The sequence below is a fragment of the Prinia subflava genome, chromosome 12 (genome assembly GCF_021018805.1).
Source record: "Prinia subflava isolate CZ2003 ecotype Zambia chromosome 12, Cam_Psub_1.2, whole genome shotgun sequence".
Taxonomy (NCBI): Eukaryota; Metazoa; Chordata; class Aves; order Passeriformes; family Cisticolidae; genus Prinia; species Prinia subflava.
The window spans coordinates 16,759,530-16,781,838 of record NC_086258.1 but is presented as its reverse complement, the minus strand read 5'-3'; the positions used below and the strand labels follow the sequence as shown (position 1 = coordinate 16,781,838).

Sequence of the window (22,309 nt, the reverse complement as noted above, 5' to 3'; positions counted from 1 at the left end):
CAGTTACTACCAACAACAAAGACTTCAGTCTGCAATAGGGAAAGAATAAGTTGGAGAACCCTGAGATTGATGGACTTCTGAAGAACTGGCTCATAATTCTCAGAGCATTTGCTAATCTTTGAGAATCCATGGAAAATCTAGTCCAAAAAAGAGTAAAAACCAGAGATCTAGAAAAAAAAATGAACAGAAAGAGAAAAAAGTGATTTAATGATGAATGAAAGAGGAGTGTCTTGGACATGCCATCAAGTAATATACCTCCATGAAAATGTAGAATTCCATTTTTAATCTAGACTTTACATAAAAATAAATGGTCATAAATTTCCAGATCACAAGTTGCTACCCTGTGAAGAGCAGGAAAAAACAAGTATTGTGGCACAGCTTTTGGTACAGCTAATCCAGGAGTCATGGAAACACTCTCTTGATATTACCCAGAGCACCAAGTTCCTACAGGGTGCCTTCTGTCAGGAGCTTGCCCTGCTCAGGGCACCTCACTGTTTGTGCTACTTCCCTTCTGAGACTTCCAGTGAAGTCCTGGGGAACCTCTCTGTGACACCTGTGGTCTGCACCCAGCTGCCTGAACACTTGGGCTGGGCTTAGACAGATGCAAGGTGGGGAAAAATAATTCTGGGAAAATTTAATTCAAACCCAAGAGCTGCTTTCTGGGCTGTAAAAATCATATTTGCACCTCCCTGCTCTGCTGCAGCAGCCTTGTTTGTGGAGGAGGGAATGGGGAGGCTGAGCACAGCCCTGCTTTTGCAGGCAGGTCCCACCTCCTGGACACCAAACCTTGGCCTCATGCCCAGGAAAGAAGCAGGACGATGCAGAACAGATGCTGAATTCAAACTGCAGATTGATAACAACACCCTCAGGCTCCTGCTCTCTGACTTAGCAAGAGGAGAACAGCTTGGCAAGACACAAAAACTACATCTCAGTGCAGTTCCTCGTGGGGATTGCCATACAGCCTGTTTGAGCACATCCACAGGCAGAGCTGCTCCAGCCTCTTGGCTCCACTCAGGAGAGCAGACCTCAGCTGAGCAGGTGCTCACAGCTCTCTGATCAGCAGGGAGAAAAAGACAATCCACCTCCTTCAGCCTGGACATCTGAAAATGCACTGGGAGAGTCTGACCGCAGGAGTTTCTCTTCCTCAGTTGGCTATAAAGAATTGGAGTGTTTTGTCTTTTTGAAATGAGGATGAACTTGTTCTTCACTGTTTGCAGGACTGAGAAGTTCCTGTCCCAAGGCTTCTCACCCGTTAAATCTGGAACACTACAGCACAAACAATCCTTGAAGTTTATGAGAAACCTGCCATCCCCCTGGGCACCCTGTGCTGGCATTTCTAATGGGCCAGCAGGATGGTCACAGCACAGCAGCTCCCTGAGGAAGTATGTGGTGCTTCTTCCATGCAGAGAAGAAGAACCTGCAGCCACATCTATCCGTTTCTGCCCTTGAGCTGCTCACCTGGCACAGGAGGCTGATGAATCCTCTCCTGCAGACTGTAAGTGAGCCACTGGACACCAAAAACACACACAGCCCCCATCAGGCACCGAGGCTGCCAGGAGGAGCCCTCGCCCAGCCCATCCCAGGAGTTTTCCACTGGTGAGCTCTGGGCAGCTCCTGCCAGCCACAAACCAGCACTCATCTCCTCTGGAGAAATCAGCATCTCTTGCATCATCTGTACACAAGGGCTGGACAGCTCTGTCAGGAGGTGGAGAGGACCTGCTAGAGTAGCACACCACATGTCAGTGACCAGGCTGAGGTCTGGCTCTGGTGCCATCTCTAACACCTTTCCCCCATGTGCTCAAACTGTTCCAGCCCCCATCCAGAGAAACATGGGACACATTCAGCATTCCTGGAGACAGCCTGCTGCAGCCACAGGGGAACAGGGCAGGCACTGAGGTGACAGCAGGGTCTGGCCCCTCTGCCCACCCTCAGCATCCACTCTGAACAGGTTCTGGTGCTCGGTGGCCTTGGGAGCTCACACCACACAGAAGCTACCCCAGGAAAACACCAGTGCTGAGAGCTGGAGCAGTGCATGGAGGGAGGTTCAAGAGGGGCTTCACAGGGCTGCTGCTGAGTGCAGATGGGGTCAAGGAGGCACAAGAGGGTTTAAGGGGAGCCCAGAGCAGCTCAGTCTCCAGTGATGCCACATAAAGACCTTTACCTGCCAGGTAAAGACCTGTCGCAGCCCAATCATCCTTCACACAACTCTAGATATTTCTGTGCCTGCTGCTGAACTGGAACAGTCAAAGCTTCCCAGCAGCCCAGGATGTGCAGGGTGGCTGTGCCTGTGGCATCTGTACACACACTGCTCTCCTTGCAGCCCCCACAGAGCAGTGTCTGCCTCCCCACCCTCACTGGCACTTCAGAGGGGTCAGCAGGGCAGTGCTGCTCTTGCTGCAGCAGCTCTGTGCAGTTCATTCCAGGTTTCTGTAATTGATTGGATTAAGGGGAAAAAGATGGTAGGATTACAGAAGGAATTTTTTTGGTGAATTTTGCACAGCTGCGGGTTCTCACCATGGGAAGAAAAATAAAACCTGCTTCATTTGGGTGGAAATCTGAGAGGTTATCTTGGGTTTAGCCTCACTCTAGTAGTTGTCTTGCATGCTTAAACACATTGAATATTGTGCCTAACTAATCACACTCTGCTACATACTGGCAGCATACTTCAGTTTATTATTTTCTTCAGAATTATATTATTTAAAAATATAGAGAACTGAAACTACACAGTAACTTGTGGTTGTTGTTCCTCGGGCTGGGCTCCTGAGAGAGGGAACCTCTGGAGCTGAAAGATATTTTCTCAGCATGCTCTGAACAGAAGTAGTGAATGTAACATTTCATGATCTCCACTGAAAGAGAAAAGTCTTTGGACAGGAAACAGGGCTGAGATCAAAATTAGTGTTACAGGAATAGCTTTCAGATCTGGCCTGCTCTTTTCTGGGGTGGTATATCTTCATATCTTTAGCTGAAGATATTGCCTTACTACTGCTGGAGCTGCAGCCTAGCAGAGAGAGGGGGAAATGAACAACAATGAAGAATTCATAAATTTATTAATGCATATATTTTATTTAGTTATAAATAAATTTCTCACCTTGAGAAAAAAAAGTGGAAGTTGTCAAGGAAGGCAACATCATAAATAAAAGAAAAATCTTACAAGAGAGGAAAAAATTGTGTCCTATATTCTGATGAACAGTAATTCAATTGTACTCCTTAGGAATATTCTGATAAGGTAACTGAGGGAGTTATACATTATGTAATAAAGAGGAACAATTGTTGCTCTCCACAGAGCAGAATGAGACATCTTAGGGGGACAGGCTATCAAAAGCCAAGCTGTAACCTTATTTATTAAAATCAGTAAATAGAAGGAAAAAGTATGTTGAAGGATTTTAGCTGCACTGCATCTCAAGCCATAAAAAGCTGGTGGGCGTCTGCCCTTTGAGCTGCATGTCACCCAAACAGAGAGACAATGACAAGCCACGACCTAAAAACAGAGTGGTGCCATCCCTGGCAGGCAGAGCCCCTCGTGGCAGCTGTCTGATGCTGCTAATGCTGCATTTCTGTGGGGGTTACAGCTGTGCACCCCAAGCAGGTACCACTGAGAGACACTGCAAGGAGCAGCCCCAAGACCTCCCTCACACAGAACAAAGCCCAGCAGCCACAATCATTGCTATTTTCAAGGACTGATGGCTCAGGATGATTTTGACTCTTACAAAGGTGGGGTGTGCCCGAGAGGATGAAGGTGCACAGTGGTTAAAGTGTGACTCCTCAGAGCTAAGAGAAGAGCAGAAGTCTGAGCTGCTCAGCTTGGGATTTGTTTGTTCCAGGGCCTGACTCTGGGCTGGAAATGGGCTGTAGCTTCTGAGTGGCTCTTCACAGGCTGCCAGGGCACAGCTCTGACCCCAGGGCAGTGCAGCTCCTGCTGCAGGAGGCAGCAGAAGGGAGGAGTGGGTTCAGCCCTGCAGCTCTTACACCATAGCATACATCAGGGACACATACACAGAGCACTAAGCAGTGCTAACACAGGGACTACAGCCATTCCTGCTCGTGTATTTCTGATTCTAGGATCACAAAAGAGGCATGTCCAGAGATTCACATCTTGCCCAGCAAAAAGCTGCTTTGTTCAGTGCAGCCAGCTTCATTCCATCACCAAAATCACTGTGTGCAAGCTTATAAGACTGTGGTATGAAAACCTTGCTGAGCATCACTGGGTGGAGCCCTGTGATCAAGCTCTCTGACCTAACTGAGTAAAAAATGCAGCCAGAGTTGAAGCATTCAGCAGTTCTCAGCTCCTTTCCCTTTTCACATGCTGCTTGTGGTTGGTGGTCTCCATCTGTGGGTTCCCTGTCTCCAATGTGGGGCTCCACTGTGGCCAGCAGACCTCCTCTCCTACCCCAGCAGGGTCCCACCTCTGAGGTGTGGCAGTCCCACCTCCAAACTGACAGGATTCCCAAGGAGGGAATCAGAGACACGCTGGAAGATGCCCTGTCCCAGAGCAGGCAGCATCCTGCTTGGGGCACAGCAGGCAGCACAGAGCACTGGCCACAGCCACCACAACGTGCTGGCAACAGGGATTTACACCAGCAAAACCTCCTCCCCGGCACTGCCAGCAATTGCACAGCAGAATTTGCCACAGTCCCATCCCAGAGATGAATTATGTTTCTGGCTCACGATTATGTTTCTGGCAAGCACTGAGGGAAAGCTTTGTCCCTCACCAAAGATTCATATTCAGCCTTAGTAAATGGTGCTGGTCAAGAGCAGAAGAGGGAGCTGGAGTGGGGAGTCAGTGCAGCTCAGAGGAACTCTGCACAGGGGTTTGCTGCCTCAGGTTCGTCGCAAAATTATTTTCCAAAAGATGATTTAAACATTATTTGGTTTTGGAAATACCTGAAGTCCTATTCTTCATTCCCTAACAAACTGAAGTAATTCCCAGTCTTCATTTGGTCTCAGTTATCACTGATCATCAGCAGTCTGCAGCGCAAGAGACAGGTCATAGGCTCTCTTCTAAATCTTGCTATTGAGAGTGATTACTTGGCCTTGGGTAATGAATTAGTCCTATTATACAGCAGCTGGCACAGTAGAAGCTAATCTGCTGCTCAGGCAGCTCATTACATGGGCAGGGCTGGAACTGCTCAGCTGTGTGCTGCACACACAGCCTTCAGCAGCATTTTTAAACTGAATTCTGCACACGGTTCTCCAGGACTACAAAACAAACTACATCTATCAAACCAGTTTCTGTCTGTTCCTTTCTGAGTTAAGCATTTGCTCACCCCTTGGAAATACAATTCCTCTTCTGTGCAATTTCTACATGGCACTTTGCCATTTCTGTATCAAATCCAAACTCTGTTAATTCTTCATTCTCTGTCACCCCTTGCAAACTCTGTCACTCCTCATCTCCATTTTTCTCCTCCAAACTCCTCTGTACCAATTATTCCATCTACCCCGCTGCCAAAAGCTTGCCAGCTCTGCCTCTTCTATGACCAAATTTCACTTCTGTAGCAACTGGAACTGCTCCTGGACTGCCCTAGCTTGTCACTGTAGGTCTGGCTTTGTGGTTTTGTGGCAACGGCTCAAGGAGGAACATTTCAGCACACGGCAACTGCAGCGTTTCATTTTGGAAACATGAACAAAGGGCTAAATAAGTGAACTAGAAAGGATCAGGAAGACAAAGCAGGTCCAGGCAGCCAATTTAAAAGAATGTTCTGAAAGTGTTTATAGATGACCACAGTAAAACTAAGCAGAATGACAGAATAAACTCAATAGCAATGCTGTAGCCATTGTGGTACTCTTGGGAGTGCTGATACCCGCTCTTAGACCAACTATCATAGGTATGCTGGTGAAAGCATAAACTCCTTTCTGTGAGAACGTCCAGGAGAAAAGAAGAAGACAAGGAGTGAAAAAACTACTATATAAAATAAGAAATAGATAAGCCAGAAGGCAAAGAGCAGAAGCAAAAAGTCTTCCTTAAATCAAAGGTCTGGTTATGTGTCTGAGGAGTGATGATGCCAGTCACTCCTCAGACAGTTCAGGAAAGTGAGAATTGTGTTGTAAATATGTTCAGGTCATACACGATTGTTTACGTGAGCTCTGGTGAGTCTTCAAGGAACAGGCAACAACACAGGAAACAAAACACACTAGGAATAAATGCAAAGTATTACATATGGAGGCAATAACTGAAATCCTGTTGTACTTTTCATGTCCCAAACAGTGTCAAGCTCAAAGATCCTTGCTCCCTCCCTCAGACTCTCACAAAAGCTGGTCTTTTAGCAGCCCAGGGAGCTGTTTCACGTTAACCCCTTCCATGCTCCCCATTCCACTGCTGCATTTTTCTCAGGCAGCCTCAGAGCTGCTTGGCCTGTCCCTGGTGGGAGGGTGTGAGGAGGTGAACAGGAGCCACAAGCAGTGCTGAACTGCCAGGAAGGACACTGCAGCAGCAAACAATGACATTTAACCCTGAGCTAGCAGATTTCAAGGAAGTTTTTATTGTGATTCCAAGTAAAACATTGGGGCAAGTTTGGGAAGGTAAATGAACAGCTTGAGACTTCTAATGTTGTGCCTCTGACCCTTCCCCACTCTCACACCTTTCTCCCTTTTACTCACTGCTAGACTTGCTGAGAGTGAGAAGGCATTTCAATGATGAAAATTCAGTACTTATGGGACAGCTTGATTATTCCAGGCTTCATTTCCAGCCCAGAGGGCCTCCTGCTTTCTCTCTCTGTGATGGGCTAGCGCCTTGCAGCTTGCCCCTGCTTTGGCAAGGCTGGGCAGGGCAAATCCTCTGCAGCTTTCACATCTGCTGTGTCCCTGCTTTGCTGAAAATCACAAAATATCTCAGTGGAGCACTCTGTACAACATCACACACCTTCCTTATGGGCCTTGGTCTCATCCATTTTACAATACAAAACCCCAGGTCTTCCCAAGACTTATTACTTCTAATTACCTTTTATTGAGGGGTTTTCCCACTGTGCAAAGAGAGGCAAAGAACTGATGGATATGGGCACATGAATGGATAGCCAGCAAAGGAGTTAAAGTTGGAAAGGTTTTGTTCCTGGGGACTGCAGCAGCAGAGGCTATTCCAAGTGCCACAGAGCTGGGAAAGCCCTGAGAGATCTGTGCAGTAAACAAACTCAGTGCTCAAACAAACACTGGAAGACCACGGTGCTTTTGCTGCCAGCATCACAGTGGGAATATCTGTGGCTCAAGAACAGTCTGCACAGTCTGCTCTTACCAACCACGAATGTAGGAAAAATGCCAGACAGGTCTCAAACAATGTCAAAGAAAGATTTTCAACCTTTGCATCTGCACCTGTTGAGGAGCTCAAAGATTAGTGACCAGAGTCATCTGTCAGTCAGCCTAAATTAATTCCAAAGTGCCTCATGCTGATGACTGAGTACAGAGGGGACTGCTCACAAATGCTGACAAAAGTGGATGTTAAAAGACACTGGCCTGTTCCGCTGCCAGATATCCTCTACAAAATGCAGAGTGGCAGCTCCTGAGTAACCCATGGCACCCCTTTCTGGAATGTGCCAGCAAAAAAGCAAACCACAGATGTACTAGGCTAGTACAAAAGCTATTTTGATAGCGTGATGTGGAAAACTGGATTACTAGTACAAGCAAAAAGCTTTCTCTGCTATTCCATATGCCTGTAAAAGGATTGCCCCCCAGGGCAGTCACCACAGCAGGTACAGAGAAGGCCCCACGGCAGGGAGGGGCATCTTTATCCCAGGAAAATGTGCAGCCTGCTCTCCCTCTCAGTCACAAGTGCACTTGTGCAGGTATGCAAGGGGCTCTCCCATGCCTAACTGTGTGCTACAGAGACTCAGCCTGTTCACCTGCTCTGCAGGTACAGGGCAAACCTGTCAACAGCCCTGCCACACACCAATCCAGCACAGCAGCTCCTCTCGACAGGTAATGTTCCACACAGTGGAGTGACATAAAAAATTCCAAATATGCTAAAGCACACTTAAATTTTTCAAGACAAACACTAGCTGAAGCACAAAACTTGGAAAACAGTGTCTGAGCAAACTGTTGGCCCCGTTTTCACACTGTTCTTCATACTCAAGGGCTCATACCAATAAAAGGGAGTGTGACAGGTAAATAAATATGGCAAATGACACTTTGAAGTGACGTGAACTGATGACAGTGTGCAAAGCACAGCATGGGGACCATCAATTCCATGATGCTACTTTCAGGTTTGCCCAGGTCCTCTGTCCCTGTCTGCAAAGGCAGAGCTGTGAAGGTTCCTGGAAATGAGCACACAGGGAGCAGCCACTGCACCCCAGCCCCAGATTTTGGGAGGCTTCAGCAAGGCACAGTCCAGAAGTGCTGGATGCTGAGAAAGCTGCCCAGAGTGAGTGCTCCCTGTCAGAAATCAGAGACAGAAATATCAGTGCCTTATGTCAAACACTCCAAGACACAAGTTAGTAGTGGCTGGCTCCCTTTGCTCCCGACGGGGGAAACAGGATGAACACATGCAAAATGAGAAACTCCTGCTGCCCTGAGCTGTGGCATGGCCACAGTGAAAACAACTACAACAGACCCAAACATTTCCATAGTGAGATACTACCTGCTGCTGTTATTGTGGGCCTTCTCCAAAACAGACAATGTCCTATCTTTGGGATAGCAATTGGTGTCAGCAGTCAGCAAAATAACAAAAGCAAGTCCTGAGAACACACTCAGACACTTCAGATTCTGATAATGAGCGTTGGGGCACATTACTGATAATAATGTGCTTCAAGAGCATAAGCAACCATGGAAAATAATGAGTCATGGAGAATAAAACACAGGTTTAATCTGCTTAGTTAAATGACCAGCTAATTCTACCTGGCCATTTATTATCCCACAAGTAAAAGTCAAATAAGTAAAAAAACCAATTCCATCGAAGCTGCCAGAATTTTCTGGTCTTGGTTACAGAGCCAAATTTTCCATTTTGGACACCAAAGCTAAGTTTTGTTTTTAGAAAATAAGTATGTGGCATCTTCTCATTATTCCTACTGTGTCTTTTTAAACTACATTCAGTATAAAGTGTGGTACATTCAGCATTGGTGTTTGTGGCACAACACTCAAGGCACTGAAGGTGCATTTTTGCACCCAAGCTGGAAAGTGAGACTTGAGTTCCCCATGTTTACTGCTGCAGAAATCACTCTTGTATTTTCCTACAGGACACGTGCCCCATTCAGAGCACAGAATGAGCCGGAAATTGTTTAGGGAATGAAGCAATCTTCAAGTGAGTTTTTAAGTGATCCACATTTTTCATGGTTGTTCTATAGCCACCCTTAAATTGCAGGTGCGCAGCAACTCATTTAATCTTGTACATCTAGAAGGCAGACATCTGCAGGGAGACTGATTTTAGACTCTTTTTGTAATCCACAGGCCATAAGAGATACTCCAGTTTAAGCCTTCCATGGCACTTTTTTATCTTTTAGGTAAAGATAAAGGGAAAACATCTTTAAAAATTCTGTCCTGTGCAATTTTTGTAAGGCCAACAGTGGGACTGTTTTCACCTGCTACAGAAGCAGCAGCTTTGAGTCCAGGTTCTGCAACACCCCAACTTGTGCAGGGGACAGAAGAGCTCACAAAAAGTGCCACAGCTGTCTGCAAGACCCTTCCCTTCACCATTTTTAGCTATTTAAGATACTATTCAGTTTTTACATTTTATCTGTAACTTCAACTGTGCGAGACAATTATCACTAGATGGATAACAGGGATTGTGAACTGCAGAATCACATCCCCTTCATATTCTCCTGGGGCTTCAAATTCCCTCAGAACCTTGATTAAAGAGCAATTTTCTGGCAGCAAAACATAATTTCCTCACCCTTTTATATTTGATTTCATTCACATTTGCCAGAAATATCAGTGGTCAGATGATCACAAGTTTCAACTCTAAAAAATACAGTTACAGAGAGTCAGAGAGAGGAAAAAGACAGTGTGAAACTAAACCACAAGGCAATACCACAGGATTCTCATTGTCACTCCTCTCATGAACATCTCACTTTGGACAAGTTTGCTGTTGAATCATGCAGAGCAGACCAGCCTCAGCACCCGTGAGCACTGAACTTTGGAAACTTCACCTTTTCCCTGAGGCAACACCCACAGCAGGTTCCATCTACAGCCACGCAGAGCTCTCCCTCTGCCTTCATTAGGAACCCATCTCTGCACCAAGAGAATGAAAACAAACCCTCCACACCAGGGGAAATGCCATCCCCACTTCAGCTGTGGTTGCTGCCCCAGCACCACCTCCCAGGGGCAGCAGAATGGCCAGAACACTCAGGATGGTGTCACAAGCACTCCTGGGCAGGAGATAGGAATACTGGTCCCAGCCTGGCAGTGATGCCAGCCACTCTCTGGGTTCAGCACCCACAGCCTTACCACACCAGATTAAAGACCAGATTCATTCCCCAGCACCCAAGAGTACAGATTGGAGCATTACTTGCTCCACAGAATATCCTTGGAAAAAAGCAGTGGCAGCAGTCACATCTGTGCCTGAGATCATCACACATCCCCTCAGTTCTTGTGGCTCTTCACGAATTTTATGTTAAGCTGGTTTTTGAGTGGGGAGGTGGAGGAACAAGAGAGAGAAAACGAACAGCAAGGATGTAGAAGAATCTTCTGAGAAAGCAAAGCACCATTGTTGCATGCAGGAGATAAGGACTGTACAAATAGCTCAGGGCTCAGGTACCCACAGCCAACCAGGTGCACACACAACTTTATTTTCCTTCGTGCATCAGGAAAAGCTCTGTTGCCACAGGTACTACCACATCCTCCCTTTTAATATATATCACACACATCATACAGCCCCCATGATGGCAGAGAGTAATTTGGCACAGAAACCCTCTACATTCTCTGTCATTAGAAAATAAATAACAGGCATTTTAATTTCTCTGTATTCCTTTCATCCTTTTTCTCTATGACTCCCCAGGCACCACAAAGGAAGCAGTCTGTGCCATGCCATGCCATGCCATGCCTCCTGCAGCTGTTTGCACATCTCCACCTGCCCCAGGTTGGTTTAGGTGAGGTGAGTTACCCACTGGGTATTGCACAGCTCTGTCAGACAGCTGCAGGTGAAGCCTGTACCAGGGAGAAGCACATTCCTTCCTTCCCAAGTGCCTCACAGTTCTGGTAAATCAAGCTGTGGAGTGCAGATAAGATCAGTGGCAGCTCCAAGTCCTACTCAGTCCAGCCCGCTCAGTCAGATTCCAGAGCCACCTCCATCCATTCTGGAAGCACACGCTGTGCTTCGTACAGAGACTTACATCTGTGGGATGACTGAAGCTATAAAAAGTGCTGACAATTTCCAGCAAATTTGCATATGTTGCTGCTGCTGCTGCTTATATAAGTGATTTCTAGTTAACTACAAATACAAAAATCGAGGCCCAAAAATAGGTTTTCAGAGAAACCACTTGCAAGTGTGACTGAATGATACATCTCTCCAACACTCCAAAAATCACTTGTCTAGAGAAAGCAGACGCAACAGAGGTTTCTCCAGAGGGTCTCATGCAAAGCATGGAATACGCACACATACTTTCTCCACATCTATGCTGCCCTGCACCATAAAGACTGTCACAAACTGGAGCACCTGAGCCTTGTGCCAGGTTGCTCTTACATCTGGAGCAGTAAAGGTCTTTCTACACACATTATCATTCCAAGCATCCTGATGCAGCTGGGGTGAGGAGGCAGCCAGCCTCGGGATAAGAAACATGAGCAGTTGAGAAATCCCTCAGTGTATCACACCCCAGCCTCCACTGGCTCTAGACTCCACCACCTCCTCACCTGCACCTGCACACATTCCCTCTTGCTCCAGCCTGGGAAAGCCCATTGCTTAACCTGGGGCTGGGACAATCTGGTACCAAGGGGTCCTGTAGGACCCTGCTCAAGGGTCAAAAGGTCAGGCAAAAAATATAAAGCACACAGGAGGGAGGAAAGGGCCAGAAAATCCCTGACTTTCAGGTCTCACAGCTGCCATAGCTATTAATCACCAGAGGAGGGGTGAGGGTTGAAGCTGATGGTATCTGTGCAATAGGATATGGATACCAAGCAACAACATCCTCCTTCCCCAAGCCCTTCAGCCTGCAGAAGGGTGCTGCTTGCTCACAGACCAAGCTCAGCCAAAGAGAAAACAAATGGATCTGACAGCAGTCTTCAGGATTCCTACAGTGTCCATGGATTCTCATGCTCAGGAAATACTGCTTAGGGACCATTTTTCCATTAACCTAATATCTACAGCAATGTAAGAACCTGTACTTGGTTTTCCAACATAAGGAAGACAAGGACACACAAGAGAGAGCCCAGCAATGGGCCATGAGGATGATTAAGGGACTGGAGTATTTGACATACAAAGAAAGGATGAAAGAGGTGGGACTGTTCAGCATCAAGACAAGAAGGCTTGTGAGGGATGTTATAAATGTGAATAAAAATCTAGGGGAGACAGAAAAAAAATATAGACTGTTCTCAGTGATACCTAGCAAAAGGATGAGGTACAATGGGCACAAATTAAAACACAGAAAATCCCTTTAAAGGACACAACAAAAAAGTGTGAGGGTGGCTAAACACTGGAATACATTGTCCAGAACAGTTGTCGGGTGAACATTGTCCACCCCTGCACACACTGAAAACCTGGCAGACACAGCCAGGCAAGCCAGACTAGCTGATCTCCAAAGGTCCTTTCCAACCCAGTGATTCTGTGATTAAAACCACAGCAGCCTCTTCAACTGCTCCCAACCAGCCCAGCCCCGGGAAATCCATCTGGAACCCCACCACAAAGCCAATACCCTCCCTTTCTCCCTTTGCTATCTGTTTTTGATAGATTTTTGGTTTATGCTACCACCTTTGCTCTCTGCCAGCAGGATCCTCCCCAGAGCTCACAGAGACATGCCATTTCTGGTTTGTCCCTACCATGAGCTGCTCCAGTCCTCCTCCAGCTCTCACTGCTTCCATCACTGCCTTGAGCAGCAACCTCCAGCCATCACCGTTTTCCTCTAACCTTCCACTCCAGGCTTGCAGCAGCCACAGGAACAATAAACAAAATGATGTCAAATGTCTTTATATCTTTACCTCTCTGTGTCTCTCTTGCCCCACATTTACCACATTTTTGATCCTTTCCTTGAACTTCTGTGATGAATGAAGACACATTTTTGCTAACAAAAGAATATAGAAGGTAGCAAAGGGAACAATCCCTCAGGGACACCCATCTCTGTCACTTCCATGAAGGAAGCCACGTTCATGGTTTTCTCGGAGCTGCCCAACTCCACCACAGTGTGAGGGCACACAAAATGGGAGACCCTGCCCTGTCCTCACTCCTGGAGAAGCCATCTGGAGCCATCTGGATGAGCAGTGCAGGCAGCTCCACAGCCTGGCTGCCTGTGAGGAGACCCAGGTGCAGCAGGTTCTTCCCAAGTCAAGGACACTATCAGGAACAGTCACTTTTCCTCCTCCTTTATCCCTCAGGAACCAGCACACCACAGAATGGCTGCTCAACCACCACTCAGGGGTGGGAGAGCTTCCCCTCTCTGCTGTTCTTCACACCTTTCTCACTTCCCTCTTTCAGCTCAGGACCAAACTCAGCACAGACTTTCGAACTGGTCAGAGGAGATCCCAGGGTTGGTGAATGTGAAGCTCTGTAAATGAGAAAATCCAGCCTTCCTGTCTAAACACAGAGCAGGGTTCCAGTCACAAAGGCTTCAGGAGAAGGCCACCTCCTTCTGGTACCTCCCAGGCACTGATGGCCCTTGCTGAGAGAAGAAAGGGTGTGTGCTCTGGAAGCAGGCAATGCATGAGGCACGTTCAGCCACTGCTGTGGCAGAAAATGCAGCCAGCTCTCCTTCAGGCTCCAGAGAGAACACAAGTAGTTGTTGGGGTAAACTGGGCACAGGGAAATGAGGGCAGGACAGAGGGAGACAGTAAAATCTTCCTCTTTAAACAACACTGTGTGGTCAGGTCCAGCTGAGGACAGAGCACTGAACCTTACTGGGAGCTGCAGGGCCAGGGCCACCCAAAGCCCATGGTACAGAAAGGAGATTTATGTCCATGGCCCCATCTGGACATGCACTGTGAGCACCTCCCTGACATCAGCTCCAATGTCAATGTGACTGGGCAGGAACTCCGCTCAGACAACAGAGGAGAGTATTTCTGTTGTGGTGTCTTTCAGTTAGATCAGGTTCCTGAGCAAGTTCGTTACCTGCACACAAGGGATAAGCTACCTGTAGAGGTGGGAAAGCCACCTGAACAGAGCCATGAGAGACAGACACACACTGAGCTTCCTTCTCACACATCTCCTGTGATGTGCGCCAAGCACCTGTGATCCCATGGATTTGGTTAATTAGCTCTCATTTGATGTATTTTTATTAGGTACCATCTCTGGAGAAAAGGAAAACATGCCAGAGTGAACACACTCAGCCCTTGCCATTTTTCTTGCCTTCTTTCTGAAGGTTTGCCCAAGTGAAAGGGGGCCAGGCCATGTGGACAAGTGGTCTCCATCAAAGCTGTCAGTGGTACATGAGCCAAGGGTCAAAAATGCACATCTGTGGGGCTGTGGGCACTGAGCTGAGCATGGTGCAACTTGCTCTGACTCAAGCAGGGAAAGAGGAATTTCTGAGAAGGAGATGACAGAAAAGCAAACTTATGATACTTTGAAACAATTCCCCGCTGCCTTTGCTGAGCAGAATGTTTCACATCTCATGATACATTTTTCCTCAAACAATTCCTAAATTCCTAGATGTGTAAACATTTAGCAATTTGCTAAACCACAAACATTCACGTATCTCAACAAACGATCTTGTAGGTGGCAAAACTGACAAACAACAGGACTCCCACATTCTGAAACTAACAAAATAAACCCCAAGTGCATCAGTTGCACGGGAAAGTCCGTGGCCTCGCTCTTGTAGCACTGTGTGAGCAACTCTTGCTTCTACTTTCCTGTCTTTCCAGGAAAAATAATAAGAACCAGGAAGTCAATGGAAACATCATAGATTTTTAAAATTGGACAAGAGAAACAAAAAGGCAGTGCCAGATCTGTGGGCAAAACATCCTTTTGAACAGAATCTCTTGCACAGATTGCTCTACGTGCAGCTGGTGGGCAGGTTTTGCTCAGGACTCTGCTTCTTGCCTCTCTGGATTCCCTGGGATGTGCACATGGAAAACCAATGGGATGGGCACTGCCTGCCTTGCAAATAAGTAAAGCAGGCTGGCCAAAGCTGCAGATTCCCCTTGGGAACCTGGGGGACAAGCAGAAGCTGACCTGAGGAAGGCTGCAGATGGCTCCAGCCCAGTCAGCACAGGGAGATGCTCCTGGACACCACTGCCATGCCCACAGCCTCGGTGTGAGCTCCAAATGACAACAGAGCGTGGCCAGCGAGGAGAGGACTGATGGGGTCACACCAAGTCCTTGCTTTAGTGCACAAGATGTTTCAGAATTCACATGCAGAGATTGTGAAGGCACTCTTTGTGGGCATATTTTTTACCCTCACATGCTGTCTTGTTTGTGTGGACTGAAAGCCGTAAACACGTTCAGGCACAAGCAGTCCTGAGGTGGGAATCCAACTGTTACCCCAGCTGTCAGGGCTCTGAAAATGACTGAAGCTGACAGAACTTTTCAGTATCCTGACAGGAAGTCCATGGCCATTGGGTCTGCACAACCAGGGTTAACCCTGCTGGGGCTCCCTGAGCTACGCCTCAGGTATGGCAGTGAGGTGTCTGCAGCTGGCTGGGGAACTGCTGCAGCAGATGGAGAGAAGAAACAGCTCCAGGGAGAACTCATCAGTAACTACAGGCACTGGGGAGTGACTTTGGACAGGGGCATGGAGTGAAGGGGGAATGGCTTCAGGCTGAAGAAGGTTTAGATTAGATGTTACGAAGAAATTTGCCTTTGTGAAGGTGGTGAGGCCATGGCATAGGATGCCTAGGAAACCTGTGCCTTCTCCAACCCTGCCAGTGTTCAAAGCCAGGCTGGATGGGACTTGGAGCAACCTGGTCTAGTGGAAGTGTCCCTGCCCATGGCAGAGTGTGTGTAATGGGATGATCTTTAAGGTCCCTTCCAACCCAACCCATTCTGTGATTCCATGATTCTATACTGAATTACCTCTTCCACAACATAACGCCACGACATGTTCAGTGAAAGAAACGGAGAAGGAGTGGGAGCAGGTGAGGGAGAGAGGATGGAGAGGAACTTGCCCAGCATCTGACCCTCGTGAGTGACTGACAGGGGCTGCATCACCCCAGCCACTGCCTTCTGCTGCTCTTCAGCGACCGTGAAAACCCGAGCGCCCGCAGCAGCCCGCAGCTCGTCACCCACCTGAGCGCTGCCTCTCCATGGCTACAGCCACAAGCACAAAACGCTCCGGCTGCCGGAGCGCGGCGGACCAAGCGGATTCTTACAGCGCCCCGCAGCCTCATCCCGGGGTGCCGGGACACCTGCCCGGGGCAGAGGCACAGCGGTGCCGAGGGGGAATCCAAGAGCAGCACCGCGATGACCCCGTGTGCCCCCGGGACCGCCGGTGCCCCGCGGGACATCCCCGGGCCGGCCCCTCCCGGCCCCCTCCCGGCCCCGGCCCTACCTCCAGCAGCTGGACGTAGCTGGCCGGGAACCAGCCTCGCAGCCCGTCCTCCTTCTGCCCTTCCCACCAGCCGCCGTCTGGCACCTGCAGCACCGTGATCAGCTCGCCCGCCGCGAAGCGCAGCCCCTGCCGGTGCCGCTCCCCGGAGAAGGGGTACAGCGCCTGGCAGCGGGTCCCCGACATCCCTCCCGGATGTCCCGCCCGGCCTCGGGGCCCCGCTCCAGGCCCGGCGGGCGCCAGGCGCGGGCAGCGCGGGCAGCGGCAGCCGAGCAGCCCCGGCGCCCGGCGCCCACGGGCACCGCCGGCTCGGGGTGGGGCGGGAGGGCGGGACGGGCGAGGGAGGAGGAGGAGGAGGAGTGCTGGGAGGAGGGGGAGAGCGGCGGAGGGGGAGGCGGGAGGAGAGGCGGTGCGGGAGGCGCTGGTGGCGGCGGGACAGCGAGAGGGAGCGGTGTGAGTGACCCTGCGGGGCGAGGCGGGGGGACAGCGTGGGGGCGAGGGCACGGGGAGCAGCACCGCGTGTGGCTGTGTGTGACAGGCACCGTTCCGAGGGACTCTGTGTGCTCTGTGTGCTCCACATCCCTCTGTGTTGTGACAGGCACCGTTCCGAGGGATTGTGCTCCACATTCCTCTATGTGTGTGACAGACACCGTTCCGAGGGATTGTGCTCCACATCCCTCTGTGTGTGACCGGCACCGCTCCGAGGGACTGTGCTCCACACCCTCTGTGAGTGTGACAGGCACCGTTCCGAGGGACTCTGTGTTCCACAGTGGTCTGTGTGTGACCGGCACCGTTCTGTGTGGTGGGACTGTGCTCCACACCCTCTGTGTGTGACAGACACCGTTCCGAGGGATTGTGCTCCACATTCCTCTTTGTGTGTGACCGGCACCGTTCCGAGAGACTGTCCTCCACATCCCTGTGAGTGTGACAGGCACCGTTCCGAGAGACTCTGTCCTCCACATTCCTGTGAGTGTGACAGGCACCGTTCCGAGGGACTGTGCTCCACGTCCCTCTGTGTGTCTGTATGTGACAGGCAGTGTTCCAAGGGACTCTGTGTGCTCTGCGTGCTCCACACCCTTTTGTGTGTCTGTGTGTGACAGACACTGTTCTGAGGGACTCTGTGCTCCACACCCCTCTGTGTGTGTGTCTGTCTGTGTGTGAGGGACAGACGCTGTCACCCCGTGGGTGTGTTAGTGATGCCCACGTGTAGGTCTGTGAGAGGCAGCCGTGTGTACAAGAGTCACCATGTTTGTGACAGCAGGACACCCGTGTGTGTCGGTGAAAGGGCCAGGTGAGACACCGAGTGTGCCTGAAGCGTGTGTGGCACTGTGTGTTTGTCACCTGTGTGTCTGTGAGGTGGTGGATGAAGCACTGTCCATGTCTAACACCCTGCATGTATGACCCTGTGTGTAGTGTCTGAGACACTGTGTGTGTGTTTGGGGAGAATTGTGTCTGCCTGAGTGTGAGACATCTCTGATCTCTGGGACACTCACTCTGTGTGTGTGTGTGTGCATTTGTTACACACAACCAAAGGAGTGAGATCCATTTTGCCTGAAAAACATTATGTGACACACTTAAGCAAGTGTGAAGTGGCACATCCTCAAGTGGATGTGTCTCTGCAGCACTTGCCCAGTACACACCTTGCTTCATGTGTGTCTGACTGTAGCTCGTGTGTGATTGCACGTGTGTGACACTCCAGTTTGTAGCCTTTCTCCTAGACCTTTCAGAAGGTGACTTTCAATACAGCTGTCCTTCATTTAGACAGCACTGATTGGAGCTCTTCGGGATTTTTTATTAGGATTCTTTCAGCAATTTTCAGCCTTTTTCCAGAGTTCTATTTTTTGATTCTCTGAATTGTGATAAATTGCTTAAAATCACCCCCTTTTGATAAGTATTTAAGCTGATAACTACTGATCTATGATCCATTATGTGGTATTATCACACCAGCTGTGCCTTGCTTGGCAAAACCCCACAGCCCTGATATCATGGCACACATCCAGGTACATCTATCAGCAGTGTTCTCTAACAATGCCATTTATAGATGGCAAGAACTGAAATCAAAACAAAATCCTAAATTTTTCTTCAGAATATACAAACCCAACTTTGCTATGTTGCAACTTAGATCCACATAGTTTTGAGCATTCACGTAAAATAATTAATTTTGTTTTAAGTATTGCTTTTTTAATGTTTGATGTTGACAGAATGCTTCAATATTTTCTTTGGTTTATTGTCTGATTTTTTTTTCCTCTACTTCCAACTAGTTTTTTCTCACTATCTCCCTTTCTAATATTTTTGCAGGCTCCTGTTTTTGTTTTCATGACCTCTCTTGATGGCAAAGCCTATAGCAGGGTTTCAGTCCTAGGGTTGTCTCCTTCCTGAAGCAACTACAAACTTCAGCTTTTTAGCAGGCAAGCCCAAATGTAAACACTTGCCTAATTTCTATTTTAAATTTTCTTTCTAAACCTGTTACTATGGCTTGCCTTTGGCTTGTGTACAAATATCCAGTCTGTAAGCAGAAGGGCTCTATTCCTGTCAGAGGATGCCTTTTAATCACTGGAGGTAAATATCTCTTGAACAGTTCCATAAATAGTCCTCATTTCATTTTGCAGATAATGACCAGGTTGGTTTCTTTTGAGCTATGTTCAGTCCTCCTCCTCAGCTTGCAGGATGGCTTTGCTTCCTGAACAGAGAGCAGCTCTTTCCAAAGGTTTGGTTGGACCTGTGCTCGCTTCTGTATCATGTAATGTCTGTATTGTGAGGGATGTTAAAGAGGGACAAGCTTGGTGTGTGAGGAAAAGGATTTCTGAACATAGAAAATTATTTCTGAGCATCGTTTTTTATCTAGCATATCAGAGCCAGAGTTTTGATGAGGTACAGAAGCCATCCAGAAACATGCAGATTTGCCACTTCAGGGGTACCAGGCACTGGGATGAACTGGTCAGCTTTCAGTCTCAGCCTCTGTTCCTACCATCTGTTCCAGCCCAGCTGAAGCATCCCAGCTGCATGCAGGTGTTCCCTGGGCAGTGCACAGCAGGTCTGACTGAACGTTCAAACCCGTCCCTCTGGCTGTAAGATCTGCCTGAATTTATTTCCTGAGCCATCACAACTGTCGTGCTCACTCTGCCATCTGTTCTAGCAGGGTATTCCACTTAGCAATGAGAAACCAGTTCTAAATCAGTATCACATGCACATATTCTGTGTTAGTGTTAGGGATCTTGAAAGGACCTTTTTCTTCCTGTCTGCCACCAAAGAGCCTAGGGTGAAGACCTAACACCTGGCCAAATAACTTTTTAACAAATCTTAATGTTAAAAAATGCTGTCTGTGAATGAGAAAGAGCCAACTTCATATAATGCTGCTGAAAGCCTCCACTGTGGTCATCCAGTCAGAGAGAGAACTCATTCCATGATTTCACAGCTTGTTTTGGGGCCTTAAAATTACACCACTACAACAAGTCCTGTACAGATGTGCAGATTTCCTGAAGAGGGACCTAAGAACATCTTGGGAGTACCAGAAGAAGGTTCACACCTGACAGCTGCAGGAACAACGTGGTCAATAATTTTTTTGTTCAAGGCAGTATTTGACAATCTGTCTAGCCTGTGAGGAAGATCTAAATGACTCCAGCTGCCTTCTCTGAACAGATTCTGCAGAGTTCACAATGGGAATGGGTTAGCACAGGTGTGGGGGAGAGCTTTATAACTGTGATGGTTTGGAGATTCACATGAATAATTGACTGGCCATACCTGCTTTCAAGAGACAGCAGCACCACATCTCCTGAGGCCAGGAACCAGGAAGGAAAGAGGCTAAAAAGAAACCACATATAGCAGTAGATCTTTAAATGACATTTGATATCTGAGTGACTAGCAGAAATTAATTCCGTTTTGGAGAGTAAATGTTGTGAGCGTGTACACAGAAGAAACTTTCAGTTGTTAAAATGCTTAAAAGTTTTTAGTGGAAGGGGCCATTCTCAGTGCTTTAAACAGCCAAAATACCAGAACAGATCCAGGAGCTCAGAACAAAACTTCATCTGGTCTACAGTCTCTTTTTGGTCAGCAACTCACAGAGAATGAATTTCCTAGACCAGATATTCTTGAGCATCACGCTTGGAAATTGAGGCATCCAGGACTTCAAACATTCCAAGCAGAGGACTCAGATTTGTGAGTCATGTTCATCTGATCAAATATGTGATTCAAACACGAATTTCTAAAAAAGCACCAAAGGATGCAGCTTGGCTTTACCTTTGATTTCTGCTTTTAGAAGTTTTTCAGATGGCACTGCTGACCTTAGAAGTCCCCTTGTACAAGATCAACCCTGAAAATGAATTCAGATATGCAGTGCTCTGCCTGGCTGTGGTTGTAGTAAAACTTTTTAATGTTCCAGGGCAGGTTTAGTCATCCTTGTCTTAGCAGTGCCCAGAGCTGTATCTACTATTTTAGAGTCAGACATAAACAAACGTATTCTCTGTCTATAAATGGACAGTGATATTACATGAACAAACAGCTTGTGGTGATTCACATGAGAATAAACTGGATTTTTCTGCCAGGATAATTCACCTGGAGAGATGACTGCTTCCATTCACTTCCTTTCTTGGAAGCAGGCTGAGAATAACAAACTGTTCCGATAACATCAGCCTATTTCCAGTCAACATTATTTCCTACTGAGAGGCAGGCCAGGCCCCACCCTGTTGCATGACAGGCAGTAATTGGTCCTAGAAATGTGACTAATAACTCTGACACTTTGCCTCAGAGTTAGGTGTCAGCAGCAGCCAGTTGTCACAAACCCCTGTTTGAAAGAGTGATGCCAAACCTTCTCTCCAGCAGTTCAGTGTTCACCTCTCACTTCTTGGGGCCCCGAAAAGCCTCAGTCTCAGCCGTGTGCTCCAATTAGATGGATGCAGAATTTCAAATGTTTCCCTCTTTTTGTGTTGCTGCTATTTCTCTTGCTGCAAACTAAATATTCAGGGCATCCAGGGCATTTCATGGTGGTCAGTGTGCTCACCAGGAGAGGATAGGCTTCATTTTAGACCACCTCAGTGATTCCTAAGCATTTATATTTGTTGAAGCAGATATTGTTGTAGCCTTATCCTCTCTTCCTCCAGCTCTATAAATACTAGGTCATTAAATGTTTAATGTTTTTGGGTTTATTGAATGTTTAGCTATTTCATGCTAAAGGGAAAAGTCACTGAAAGGAAGAAAGGCGTTATCTATAAATCATGTAATTGCAGTATTAATAACAATAAACTGTGACTACCTGGATCTCAGCTTCTAAGTGGTAGACAACAGCATAAGACAAATAGCTCTGGATCTGACTGGCTTATTATCTTGTCACCAGCAATGTCTTACAGCAGAAGTCTAGGGAAAAGGACAGGTAGAGAGAGACATTTCTGAAAACACCCTCCTCATTTCCAACAGACGACAGCTCATGTCCATCCTCCTCATTTCCAACAGATGATAGCTCATGTCTTCCCCAGTTAGAGGTGGTATCACATCATTCCACATTCATTTCCATTATTGAGGCTAGTTGTTTTTTTGAGCCCATGCAAACTCTTGGCATGCATAACATTCTGTAGGAAGGGTTTCCAGTGCAGGCATGGTGTTTTGGAATCTGTCCCTTGCCTGTTTCGTCTGAGGATTGTGCTGGCCCACAATCATAGGCTCAACCCACCCACAGTGACCTTTATCCCCTAAGAGCTGCACTGGAGTCCAAACCTGAACCATGACTCTGAAATTTCCCTGCACATGGAGATGTGGGCATGAACCTACTTAAGGGTCTT

At 47.8% G+C, this 22,309-nt stretch overlaps 1 protein-coding gene across 2 annotated transcripts in view; it reads right to left on the bottom strand.

The window, feature by feature from the left end:
• The window catches only part of GAS7 (growth arrest specific 7), a 76,868-nt gene extending 60,014 nt beyond the window's left edge, over nt 1-16,854 (bottom strand). For both annotated transcript variants that reach the window (XM_063410147.1, XM_063410148.1), the window contains exon 1: nt 16,542-16,854. In XM_063410147.1, coding sequence (XP_063266217.1) covers nt 16,542-16,724 — 183 coding nt within the window. In that variant the 5' untranslated portion in view covers nt 16,725-16,854. The remainder of the gene's footprint in view (nt 1-16,541) is intronic.
• Between the last annotated feature and the right edge of the window lie 5,455 nt (nt 16,855-22,309).